Here is a 14153-nt window from a genome sequence, read left to right on the forward strand (position 1 = left end):
TAGTCCTTTTCCCCCCCAGAAGTTTTATATCTTTAGCTTTTATATTTAGCCTTTTTTCCCATCAGATTTACAAAGTGATCTGTAACCAAGAAGGAAAAAATGGATTTAGAACCACAGCTTTAGAATGCTGTCTAGTTTTCAGATTCATGTCCTTTCCCCTAGTAAAACACTTTCTGATTTACTGGAGATAATGCCATTGTTTTTGATAAGATAGATAGATAGTGAAGTATCTGGCTTTAGTACACTTCCTAAGTAAATCCTCAATTCACTCCTAATTCTGTGTTTGAATATTAATGTTAGATGCGTCTGTAGACCACCTGGAGCTGCGGCTTGTAGAAGGCCTTCTACTGCTGTAGGGCAGTGAGGCAGCAACAGTGCAGTGAGCACTCCAGGAAAACTGAGTCAGAGACCTGACTTCTGGTCTTCACCCTGTTATCTGCTCCTATTGGAATAGAACAAAACTCTCCCTCTTATCCAGCAAGCCTCCCATTTCATCTAGAAGAAAATTCCAAACATGTGACTGTTGCCTAGAATGTCTCCCCGAATCTGATTCCAACCCCACGGTTCCATCCCTGTGGTGCCATTTCCTGTTCCTTAGAGTTTTCTGCTTGGCCCAACTATGTGTCTTTGTTTGTGCTGTTCCCTTTATCTAGATTGTTCTCATTCTTTTCATCCTACCCTAGGCTTAATTCAGTCAGTCTTTTAAGTCCTCAGCAAAACCCCATATCCTCCTTGAACCCTCTCCCATCCACTCAAACAGGAAGGAATGTTCCCTCACATTTTGTCGATGTATAGCCTCCCTCGTTGACTTCCAGACTTCTGAATGCTTTGTGGGCTGCTAGGGCGTGGTGTTCATTTTATATCTGTGTTTCGTATGGTGACTCACACAGCACCTGGTATAGAGCCTAAGCATCACTGCCGAACTCTTAAGCTGTATTCTTTGTAATGAGTTTTGCACTGGTGTTTTTCAAACTCTGTGGTGTGACCCATTTGTTGCTTGTAAAAGCAGTTTTGGTGGTTCATGAGCAGCATTTTTAGAAAAATGAAATAAAGTAGACTAGAACATAACATGGGTAAGCATTGTATACTAAAAGGTTTGTTTCTGGTTTTATGTTTGCAAATATGTTTACTAGGCTGTGATATAGAATGTATTTTGTACTATGGGTTGTAGTAAAAAAAAAATTTAAAAACACTATACTAGATTTTAACCTCTATGATGAATTTTAAAATTTAGAGGAGAGACACTTGGAATTTTAAATAAGCCCAAAGAATACAAAACCTTGATAGTTATGAAAATTTTCACAAAATGCTTTCACATAATTTATATCATCTTCATTATCCCCATTAAGTGAATGATTTTTTTTCTTCAGCATGTATTGCATAGTCTTTGTGTTAGATTTGAGGTGTATAATTGGATTATAAAAATATAAATCGGCCAGGCACAGTGGCTCATGCCTATAATCCCAGCACTTTGGGAGACTGAGGTGGGCGGATCACCTGAGGTCAGGAGTTCGAGACCAGCCTGGCCAACATGGGGAAACCCCCCTCTCTACCAAAAATACAAAAATTAGCCTGGCGTGGTGGCGTACACCTGTAATCCCAGCTACTCGGGAGGCTGAGACAGGAGAATCCCTTGAAACTAGGAGGCAGAGGTTGCATGAGCCAAGATTGCACCACTGCACTTCAGCCTGGGTAACAGAGCAAGACTCTGTCTCAAAAAAAAAAAAAAAGATATATATATATATAAAATTTAAATGGGATTTTTGAAGAAAGTTTAGTGGATTATCAGATGTTTGCCTGAAACTTCTGTTTCTTAAGCTTCTCTATATTATATATTATCAATTTAGATTGCTTATAGTAGAAGTATAGTGATAAGACAGTACTTTCTACATTAGAACAGAATGAATATTGTCAACTGAGTCTACAAATCAAAAATTAAAAAATTTGTCATTAAGGATACTGAAATTCCATGTTGAAAAATAAGTTCACTTTATATAGTACTCTAATACATGAAAAGAAATTTCTTTGTTAATTAACTAGTATTTAAAAGACAACTTAATTTTGAAACTGATTATTCTCAGTCAGCTCAGCAAGAATCACATTAAATATTTCTTCTAAAAGGGAGTAAAACCTCAAATTTTCCAAATCAACACAGGCATCCTAAGTGTGGTGGTTAACTTTCAGAGAGCCTTGAGTCAGACGTGCTTTCCTGAGATGGGAAAGCTATCAGCTACAGGGTTGCTTAGTATTTACAGTAAAACAGTTTCTGATTGACTTTTAAGTTTTCGCTTTAAACCTTTCCTAGATCCCTGGTCCCTTTATCTCTGGCGTTGCTGTGTTAATAATGCCTGTGCCTTTTTCCTTCACCTTTCTTCAGGGTCAGTATAGACCTTCTGATTTGCTGTGCCCCGAGACATATGTTTGGGTCCCCATTGAGCAATGCCTGCCCTCACTTGAAAACTCCAAGTACTGCCGTTTCAACCAGGACCCAGAAGCAGGTACGTTTGGAGCTGAGCTCAGCTGGAAATCATTGGCTTTGTTTTTATGATCCATGTGTGTGTGACTGTGGCTGTGGCTGTTAACAAGTTCCAGGTAGCTTTGTATATATTATAGAGCATGCTGTGCATGAGTGTGTGTGTGTGTGTGTGTGTATAAGATAGAGGAAGACTTTGCACATGCACACAAACTCACACTCACAGTTTGGCACAAAATTAAGAAACCTCATGTGCTCGTGGCACTTACTGACCTGGCTTCTCCCATTAGGTTAGTTTTTATATGCTTTGAGGGGCTGATATCAATATCCATATCTTTTCCAACTATCACAGTGCCTAAAAATTGACTTCTAGTTGGATTATTTAGTCAGTGTAGAGGAGATAGATATATTGACCAACTGGACAGAATAAAGTTGTAGAATGGTTTCATGGAGGCAAACAGACTGTAATGGATTTTGTGACAATACTTTTTTGACTTTCTTCTTATCTCTGGTGTACCCCTCCAGTATAGTCCCAGCCGTATTTTGTTCCCCATTGTTCCATTTTCGGTGTTCTGTATACTAAGAGTATATACAGACATTGAAAGTATATCCCTGGCTGGGTGCAGTGGCTCACGCCTATAATCCCAGCACTGTGGGAGGCCGAGGCAGGCAGATCACCTGAGGTCAGGAGTTCGAGACCAGCCCGGCCAACATGGTGAAACCCCTTCTCTACTAAAAATACAAAAATTGGCCAGGCTTGATGGTCGGTGCCTGTTATCTCAGCTAGTCAGGAGATTGAGGCAGGAGAATCGCTTGAACCCGGGAGGTGGAGGTTGCAGTGGGCCAAGATTGCACCATTACACTTCAGCTTGGGCAACAGTCTAAGACTCTGTGTCAAAAAAAAAAAAAAAAAAGTATAGCCCTGGAGTTAGGCTTCCTGGATTCAAATCCCGGCTTCATGATCAGCTGGTAAACTGTATGCCCTTAGGCAATTTAATAATCTCCCTGGTCTCAGATTTCTCACTTTTAAAATGGAGATAATAATAGGATCTACCTTATTGAGCTGTAATGAGGATTAAAATGAGATAAACATGCTAAGAACAGCCCCCATTACTGTTTTTTGGTGGTCACTTGCCAAATTAGAATGCTGCATCCCATATCTGCCACAGGCTTTTGTCTGCATTTACTTTTATTTACTGTGATCTCTCTCTCTGCAAAATCGTGCAGTTTTGTTTACCTCCCTGTAGTCTAAGTACCACTCACAGTTCAAAGCAGCACTCCTCCACACAGCCCTCGTAGTCCTCCCGGCTTTCAGCCATGGCTTTGTAAGACAGGCACGGGTGCTGATGCTCTTGGGATGGGTTGCATTAAATTGACAGGCTTGTCTTCCCCTTAAAGTTCCTTGATATTCCCAATTGTGCTTTGAGGCCTCATAGAACCCCACCACAGAGGAAATGCCTGATCCTTACTTCATAAGAGTATGAACATTTTTCTAGCTACCACCCGTTGTCTAAGTTTGGGAAAAAAGAAGGAAAGATCAATGGAAAGCCTGGAGGAGGAGAGAGGAGTAGATGGGGCAAAACCAAATGAAAGATAAGGGGGCAGGGAAAGGGATGCAGTAACTTCTTCAGTTCTAAGATGTGCATTTGTTTCACAAATTAGGTTTTTCGTGTAAAAAAAAAAAGGCTCATGTAATATATTTTGGTATCTTCTTGAAAAGCTGTTATGAAATCAAGAGTGACTCCTCCTTACACATGATGATACCTTAGAATCTGATGACGAGTGACCATAGGGACACAGATGACTCACATGCCAGGTACCCTGGCATTAGCCCCAGTTTTTCTGGATGTTTAGGTTTCTTAGAATAACCAGAGCTTTATAGTTCCCACACCTGAAATTATTAGTCAACGTCTGATCATTTCCTTCTGAGTAAAGTTACACCTCATTGATCAGATATGTTGCTTAAAAACAAATATTAAATTTGTCAATCAGTTTTGGAGTCAGGCTGAAAGCCAAAGGCAATAGGGTTATAAGAGAAAGCATATACTTATCTACTCTCCTCTCTTCCCTCAAAAAAAATTTCTCCTCTAGCTTTCTTAAGGTCAGGTCAGTCCAGTCCCTATGATGAAAACTGCTGAACATCTTACTAAAAGATTTCATGTTCACATATAAAACTTTTTCTGTTTAAGTTGCATTCCAATAATATTATGATCCTAAATTTCTTACTCCCCAACTTATGATAGCTTCGCCTTCTTTTTTTCCTTATTGATCAGTTTTAAAGGTTGCATTTCTTCTTACATAATACTTGGAGACTAAACACAAATTCTCCTTTTATAAAGTTGAAAAGATGACTGAATAATTTCTATCCATTGAATAGACATTCAAATAAACATTCATGTTAATATATTTAAAAATTATTTTCCAGAATACATACTAATGAACATGGCAAAAAAGATTTAAAGTCTCATAATGACCATTTTTGTCAAGAACATACTATATCCTTGTGAGCGATGAATATATTGTGTGTTCTTTTCCTATAACTAGTAGGTTACATTTCTTATGGCAGTAGCTTTAGCTCTTAATCTTCATTGTTTAGAATTCATTTACAAAACTCGAGAGTAAATTTCTTTGAGAATAAGTGCTTCGAAGAAATCGAAGATCTTTTTTTCATATGCTGAATCTGTGGAACTTTCAAGAGAATATCACACACAGTTTTATCAGTATTGAATGTCACAGTCCAGACACTATTTGAAATCAGACTTATATCCTGTGGTTTTAGGAAATTAAAATGCAGTTACATGCTGGAATGTATTGAGCCTGCTGTGAAACATGGTCATTTGAGGTTTAAATGGCAATCTGTGAGAAACGGTTCTCTTCTCTGGGGCCAGTTTTACTTTTACATGACCCAAACTTTGACTCAGAAAATAGAGCTTAATATGGGCAATATTGTTGTTCATCAGCATGGTGCTTTTTTCACTAAATCTTGTTTCTCTTTCCAGCTGTTGAGTAGTTAAATTATTCTGCATAGGCCAGTTGATCACCATAGGCTTTGGTTAAACCAAGTATGGCTTCAAGGTGTGTCAGTGGCCAGTGTTAAGGAAAATCACCTTTTCCCCCATCCTTTTGTGTACACTACTTTGTGGTACTGTGGGGGGAGGGATTGACAAGCTGCAACAACTTGGAAAATTCTGAAGAAATAAATCCTTTTGTTCTTAGATAAGTCCTTTGTTTTTCAGTGCAGGACTTCTGCCTACTTCAAAGAAAGGGGTTCAAAAGTTTCTCAAACGATTTTTAAGTAAAAGTCTGTTAGATTTTTTAAATTAATAACTGAATATGTATAGGTTTCAAAAGTTCTGTACACATTTATGTATACACATATTTATGTGTATTTTTTAAAAAACTAAAGAATATTCTGCATCCTTACGTTATCATTTTTACTTAATACTTTGTGTTAACTTCTTACTTTTGATAAGATAGAAACTTGCTTTCAGTAAAAAACAATTTGACCATTAATTTGGTCATAAGAAAACAAATGCTGCTACTGTGTGATACACAGTGTCTAATACAGATTTTTTTTTTTTTTTTTTGAGGCCAGGCTGGTGTGGTCTTGGCTCACTACAGCCTCTGCCTCCAGGGCTCAAACGATCCTCCTGCCTCTTGAGTAGCTGGGACTACAGGTACACATCACCATGCCTGGCTAATTTTGGTATTTTTTGTAGAGGTGGAGTTTTGCCACGTTGCATAGGCTTGTCTTGAACTCCTGGACTCAAGCGATTCACTCACCTTGGCCTCTGAAAGTGCAAGATTATAGGCGTGAACCACCGTGCCCAGCCAATATACATATCTTACAGAAAAGCGTTGTTATTTTTTGTAATATTTTGTAATTAGTTTAGAACCATAGTAGATAAAACTATGATTTGATTTGACTCTTAATGTTGTGCAAACATCATATTATCATTGGTAATAAAATCCTTGGTTCCAGATTTACAAAAAAAAAAAACTTTCTTGAGCATATGCTGTTTCCCAGGCACTATCCTATGATTTCCCCGTTACTCATTTTATCCTGAAAACATAGTTGAACATTTCGTATTGACCTCTCAAATATTTTTTGTCACAAAAGTAACAGGTAGCATTTGTTTTAATCAGGATAAAAAATAATTTAAATTCAAATACTGCTCTATACTTTTTGTAAGACTTATTTTTAGTATTCATTTTAAGGGGGCTAATAAGAATAATTTTTATTTCTGTATGTAATTATAGTAGGATATATATTTTACCAGAGTAGTTTACATTTCATTCTGTTCTATACATTGAAATACTTGCAAAAATCTTACAGTTTATTTTTAATGTAGCTAAATCATTCATTATTAATAAGAATGTCAAATTTAAATTTGCTGCAAAGAACTAGTCCCTAAACATGATTTAGTGCTTTATTCATTTACCCAGGATAGTGAATTTCTAACACACCTCAATTCTTCCCAGCTGTTGCTGAAAATCTAAACTAACGTAAAGAAGCTTGTACCTGGTGTGATCCCGAAACTCCGAGCTTCTCGTCTGTATTGTGGTTTTGCTGTTAAAAGGCCTCTTTCTTTTCTCCTCTCTCTACTCTGTCCATCATTCTTGCTGGCATGATACCCTGGCCAGCAAGGTTTTATACTTTCAGCATTTTGTTTTATACTTTCATAGTTTCTCTATCATATGCCCACGGAGAAAGTAAGTCCCACTCTGACCTTGACTGTCTGTGGAAGAACCAGGTTCAGGAAGCACGCCGTCCTGCATTCATTCGCCTGTTTCTCCAAGCCTGGCACCACTTCCCGAGTGCTGTGTTGATGGACCCTCAAAAGGGTATACCTAAGCCAAGCTGTCATTTTCATCACTGGGAAACAGTGCCTAGTGAGAAAGCAACTTCCTCGGGCGCCTTACAAAGGTGCTGCAGTAATAACTCATGACTAAGGAGACAGTGTCTTTCCTAATTATTTTAGATGCAGAATTCAGCTTTTTTTTTTTTAATACTTCTGAAGGTAAAATTGTTTTCATATCTGCATTTGAGGTCGAACTACCTACTTCAAGTTGCAAAATGAATGATGTTGCTTGCTAAATACTTAATAAACATATATTCTTTGTTTCCAGTAAAGATGGTGGTGCTTGGATGTAGCCAGCTGGAAGTAGAATCACTTGTACACTATTATGTGCTATAAAGGATACCATTGAAACAAGAAAATGTCTTGGAAATTTGACTCCCAAGTTTGGTGAATCTGGAGAATGTATTTTAATATGGAAAATACGAATGTTACAGGCTTCCAATTTTTCAGTTTACTTTCTCTCCTCTTAAAAATATCACTCTATTGTATTATTACTATTTTTTTTTTCTTTTTTTGCGATGGAGTCTTGCTCTGTCACCCAGGGTGGAGTGCAGTGGCGTGATACCAGCTCACTGCAGCCTCTACCTCCTGGGTTCCAGTGATACTCCTGCCTCAGCCTCCTGGGTATCTGGGATTACAGGCGCACGCCACCATATCCGGCTAATTTTTGTATTTTTAGTAGAGATGGGGTTTCACCATGTTGGCCAGACTGGTCTCGAACTCCTGACCTCAGGTGATCCACCCGCCTCTGCCTCCCAAAGTGCTGGGATTACAGTCGTGAGCCACCGCACCTGGCCTGTATTATTACTATTTTTTTTTTTTTAGCCTCTTAGTCTCAAAGATACATTATGCACAATTTAGTATGGTGCCAACATGACTGTTGGTTTAAAAAGATACTAGGCTTTCCTAGTTTGCATGATCTTTTAGTGAAAACACTAAGAAAAAATACAGGTTTTTGCTACGATATTTGGTGTGCATGACTGAAGTATAATATTTTACTTGTTTGCATTTTCTGCTTGGAAATGTGAAAACTAAGATGTCTTAAGATAAACTTCAACAGTTGTTCTCATTTTAAAAGATTGCTTTAAAGCCAGTCTTGCAGAGAAATTTTAAAACATACTAGTTTATAAATTTTTACCAGCCAGTATTTGCTCAATAAGCCATGCATGAGCAGTGAGCCAATGGCTGAAACTTGTTAGAGTGCTGGCCAGACAGGTTTGAAAAGCAGACTTAAGATTTCCATTTAGCAACTAAATAATATTTCTCTAATCCCTTCCTTTTTTCTCATAGAATAGGTTTTAAAATTTCAAAATATGTGCCAGGCAATGTGGCTCACACCTGTAATCCCAGCACTTCAGGAGGCCGGGGTGGGAGAATTGCTTGAGCCCAGGAGTTTGAGGTTACGGTGAGCTGTGATTTCACTCCTGCACCCCAGTCTGGCCAGGAGAGCAAGACCTTGTCTCAAAACCAGAAAAAAAATTTTCCTCAAACAAGCAGTTCCTTTTATGGTTACTCATTTATTTTATTTAATTCTGTAGTAAATAGTAGAAATCATTTTAGTAACTTAAAAAATATCGTGATGCTTTAGAGCATGTCTATAAATGTTAGTTACACCTGCTTCGTGGCATCTTAGAGTTCTACTTCATTTGTTTGTATAGAAAAGTGACATTTTTTAGTATTTTAAGGGAGTTGTCCAAAATGCCAATTAAAAAATAAAAATAAAGCCCATACCAGCTATTTAAGTGCTGGTTGAACTACAGTGTTTTATTGAAAATAAGAAATCAGTTTTCAGTTTTTTTTATTTTATGTACCACTAAAAAAAACTGTGCTGCCAGGTAAACTGTGATTCCATTGGTTGGAAGATGCATGTGGGTTTTTGAGCTGTCGAAGTGTATAAAAGTGAGAATCTTAATATAGCAGAACCATGGTTCAGCCTGTACACTATAATACCTGGCAAACTTGTGGAGTGTTTAGGTTACTTGGTTTTTCTATTTCAGGAGCTTTATAACATCTTAATTCTAAGCATTAAACATAATATAGATGGAGTGTGCTTTTATGTTTCAGAGTTTGAGGGTATTGAGTTCAGATACTTTTATCTAAAAATAAGATTACCACTATTGATTAATGATAATAGAGTTCTTATAATACGCTGATCTAAAAACAGATTACTGTACTTCTAAAATTTCGAGAAAGCATGTAACTACCTCTCAAGGATATTTTATTTTGATGAAAGTAAAAAACATAGGTATGAGCTGAGAGGAGTGTAAAAAGAAAGAAAAAATTGTAATAAACTTTTTACTGCTGTATTAGGGTTCCCTAGAGGGACAGAACTAATGGAATATATATATATATATAAAGGGGAGTTGATTAAGTATTAGCTCACACTGTCACAGGGTCCCACAGTAGGCCATCTGCAGGCTGAGGAGCAAGGAGAGCCAGTCCGAGTTCCGAAACTGAAGAACTGAGAGTCCGATGTTCGAGAGCAGGAAACGTCCAGTATGGGAGAAAGATGTAGAATGGGAGGCTAGGCCAGTCTCTCTTGTCACATTTTCTGCCTGCTTATATTCTAGCCGCACTGGCAGCTGGTTAGATTGTGCCCACGCAGATGAAGTGGGTCTGCCTTTCCCGGCCCACTGACTCAAATGTTCATCTCTCTTGGCAACACCCTCACAGACACACCCAGGATCAGTACTTTGCATCCTTCAATCCAATCAAGTTGACACTCAGTATTAACCATCACAACTACTGAAAAAGCATTAAAATTCTGTAAACATTAATGATCTTCCTGCATCCTGTTTATAAGCAAATTTGAAATTTAAAAAATTTGTGTGATGTTAGAAGGCAGCAATAAATGTAGAAAATTAAAAACTTTGCTTAGCCGGTAAATTCAGTCATCTCTGACAGTTAATGAATGATTATACATTAAATAAGTATAGAAGGGGGCAAAAGATGGGTATCCTAGGATATCATCAAGCTGTTCATCAGCTTTAAAATTTCCACATTTGATTGAACATTTTCCTGCCTTGTGAATTATCTGTAAATATTTTTTAACTGTGGCTTTATAGAAACACAACGTTGAATCATTAGCTTAACTGAGAAAAATTCTTAAAGGATACTTGATGCTATATTTTAGAAACCACATTATTTGACATTCAATACAATGTCTACTAGTAATGGGAACAGCTGACTCGCAGACAGACATAACAGTCGAAGAATTAAATCATTCACACCCAACTTCATAGAAGAATGGGGTCTCTGCATTTTTTTTTCCTGCAAGGTATTTTTAAACTATTTAGATTCTTTTTTGTGGATGTTAATACTTGGTCTCTTTGCAGAAAAATAAGCTATAACCTGAAGGTATGTGAAGTTCTGTTTATTTTATAGTGTTCTTTTATGTCATGCTAGCAAAATGTTTTTAATATAAATATGGAAACTGGGATAAGATTCTTCTTCTTGTAAGAAACGTATTTTCCTAACTGGCATTCGTTTGAAATAGATATCATTCAAAGGAAACGGCTTGTTCATGCTTCTGTGCATCATTCACTGGTAATATGAAATCTGTCTGAAAATAAGAAGGGCATGTTGACAATAGGGAAAGAATTAAAGTTTCTGCTTTACTAACCCCTGTCAAAAAAGGAAAACCAGAGTAAAGTTCTGAGCTCTTCTCGTGTTAAGGAGACTGTCTTAGCTTAGTTTCTGTCCAAAAGCAGATCCTGCAACATGGTCTTCCATTCAAGTTATTTATTTGGGAAATGGTCCCTTGGAACAGGAGTAGGGTCTAGGGAGAATAAACTGGGAAGGAGGAAAAGTCAGTAGAAGGATGTGTTATTGTGTGATCCATCACCCTAAGGACTGGAGCTCAGTCCTTTTGAGACACCTGGTGTACATCTGAGGGGCCAAAGGAAGAAGGACTTATCTGCTGGCTTCCATTTTCCACTGGTTGATGGTATCCCATTGAGTGTTAATGCCTCTGCACTTGAGTGTGTGCGTGACAAATACAGAGCAGGCTCCTACATGTATACCAGCCTGCTGCATCAGAAAGGCAGGAAGCAAGAGAGACAGACCTTGCCTACGTGCCTACCTGCCTTTACAGGACGTCTCCATAGTTGTGGCATGAGTCAGAAGTGAGGCTAAGGGGATGAAAGGCAATGCCCAAGAGGTATCTAATACAGAAAAAAAAAGTGCAGACTGATGTAACATGTTGCCTCATGTCAGTTGATCATGTCAGTTGCATGGGGCCAAGAAGAGCAAGGACCCAAAACATGGGAAGGTATTAGACTCTAAAAAAAAAACAAATGAAAAGCTAGCTTAATTTGAAAAAGAGGAGCCAACCAAAAATAGAAACATTAATTTAAAGAATTCATAAATGCATTCACTCAGCATGTATTTACTGAGCCAGGTATTAAGCTAATGGGAGGTGCCAGCCCTCAGGGAACCTAGTGGAGATGACAGACAGTCAAGCACACTCAGTCAAGTGTGATAAGCAGCATGTGGGAGAAAGAAGAGGCAGTGAGTCCCCATAGGAGGGTCCTCATTCCAGAATTTGACGGGGTGTAGGAGGTCAGGGAAATCTGCTCAGATGAAGTGGCCTAAGTGAAGATTTCAACAGGGGTTGGAACACAAGCACTAAGTGCTCTAGGTAGAGAAGAACATATTCAGAAGGCCTGGTGGCAAAGAGTGCAGCTGGACTTTAGAGCAGACCAGATGCAGCTGGCTAGTAAAGGGTTTTGTAAATCATGATAAGGAGTTGAGATTTTTATCCTGAAGGTAATGGAAGGCCATGAAGAGATCTTAAGCACTAGTGGGCATTGGCAGATGTGTTCTTTGGCTCCACGTTGTGGAGAAAGGATAGGAATTGGTTAAGAGCTGAATTAAGAAGGATTTGCATGCAGTAATCTGAGCAAAAGATGATGATGGTCTGACGGACCAAGGTGATGGCAGTGAGTAATGGAGAGGAAATGGATGGATGCAAAAGATAGTCAAGAGGTAGAACCCATAGAATTGGGTGATTAGTTGTGTTTGGTGATGGGGAGGGAGAGAGTTTGTGAAGAGAGTTATGTAGGTTCTGACAGAAACTGAGTTAATGCTGACTTCTTTTCTGAAATGAGAAACAGGAGGTGGAGCAGGTTTTGCAGAGAAGAATGGTGAGTTCAGTTCTGGACGTGTGGAAATAATGGTGTTGTGAGACATCTGGTAGAGATGTCAAGGAGACAGTTGGACATGTAGGTCTGAAACTCTGATGAAATCTGGGAAGGAGCCACTAATTTGGGAGACGTGGTCCATGAGTGGCAGCCCTAAGAGTGAGTGAGATTGCCTTCTGGAGTGAAGAGCAGAGGACAGCCCCAAGGGCCCAGCATATAATGACTGAGCAGATGAAGAATTCCACTAGAGGCCAGAGAGGGAAGAGGAAGCCCAGAACGTGGAATCAAGAAAACCACAGAAAGCATTTTCCAGAAGCAGGAGGCAGTGACAGTATCAGATTCTGCTGAGAGGACCTGAGAAACATCCTTTGACAATCTTGGTGAAGATCTGTTTTAGTTTTAGTGGGACTAGAATCGTGGCTTAAAACTAGAGTGAAAGTTAAGAAAGCTGCCATAATGAAACTTGATTTTGAAGACACTGGCTAGAGCGGTAAGTCTAATGGAGGAAGAGGTTGAGAGGTTTGAGCATTTTCAGAAACTGATGGAGGTCAGGGAAAGGAAACAGTAAAGATGTAGAAGAAAGATGAAAACACATCAGGGTCTCTGAGAAGGAATGTAGCATGAGAAAGATCAAGAACACAGATAGGAAGATTAGCTTTAGAGAGAAAGACCCTTCCTGTCTTAGGAGAGGATGAGGAAATGCTCAGTGGGAGTGAAGAGAAATACGTTGGTGTGAGCACTTTCTCGCTTGTTGCCTTTTCTCTTTCCATTGAAGCAGGTGCTGGTGAGGAGAGAGGTAAGGGATTTGAACAGGTGTGTTACGTAGCTGCTGAGAAGAATGAGAGATGGAGCTGATGGCCAGGCCTGGTTAAGACTGGTGGGAATGAGATCGATGTAGATGTGACGCTTCTTCAGCAGCCTGGCTTTTCCAGGGTTGGGAACTTACCAGGCCATTGCAGGGAAAGAGCAAATATTGAAGACTTAGGACAGAAATCGTTCTGAATTCAGTTAGGAAGGAACTAAAGAGAGGATAAATGTGCCAAGATAACATAGAAAGGTCAAAGAATTGGAGAACTAGAGTAGTGGGGTATGTGAACAAGCTGGAAGGATAGGAAATGGTGTTGAGAGCGAGTGTCTGGTTTTACTATTTCAGAGGTATGACAAGATGTGGCCATGGTATTGGGAAGCTAACGTAGGATTAAAGTGAAAGTCATTGAAGAAGACTGAGATAGCCAAGACAACATCCATGTTACTTAGCAAAAGCTGGCCATTACTGGGCGCAGTGGCTCATGTGAACTTGTAATCCAGCACCTTGGGAGACAGAGGCAGGCGGATCACCTGCGGTCAGGAGTTCAAGACCAGCCTGCCCAACATGATGCAACCCTGTCTCTACTGAAAAATACAAAAATTAGCCAGGCGTGGTGGTGTGCACCTATAATCCCAGCTACTTGGGAGGCTGAGGCAGGAGAGTCGCTTGAACCCAGGAGGTGGAGGCTGCAGTGAGCTGATGTCACTCCACTGCAGAGGAAGCCTAGAGCGTGGGATCAACTCCAGCCTGGGCGACAGAGCAGGGCAGGACAATGTCTCAAAAAAAAGAAAAAGCTTGACGCATCTGGAGGTTTTTGTTTCTTGGCGCCATTTAGGTGTAAGAATGGTAATGTCCAGAATGATGATCCT

General features: G+C 39.2%; 1 protein-coding gene across 10 annotated transcripts in view; it reads left to right on the top strand.

Annotated features, from left to right (window-relative positions):
- The window catches only part of LOC105469721 (arginyltransferase 1), a 187798-nt gene that overhangs the window by 135570 nt on the left and 38075 nt on the right, over positions 1–14153 (top strand). For all 10 annotated transcript variants that reach the window (XM_011721223.3, XM_011721242.3, XM_011721207.3 and 7 more), the window contains one exon: positions 2378–2498. In XM_011721223.3, coding sequence (XP_011719525.2) covers positions 2378–2498 — 121 coding nt within the window. The remainder of the gene's footprint in view (positions 1–2377; positions 2499–14153) is intronic.

The sequence above is a fragment of the Macaca nemestrina genome, chromosome 9, assembly GCF_043159975.1.
Source record: "Macaca nemestrina isolate mMacNem1 chromosome 9, mMacNem.hap1, whole genome shotgun sequence".
In the NCBI taxonomy this organism is placed as follows: domain Eukaryota; kingdom Metazoa; phylum Chordata; class Mammalia; order Primates; family Cercopithecidae; genus Macaca; species Macaca nemestrina.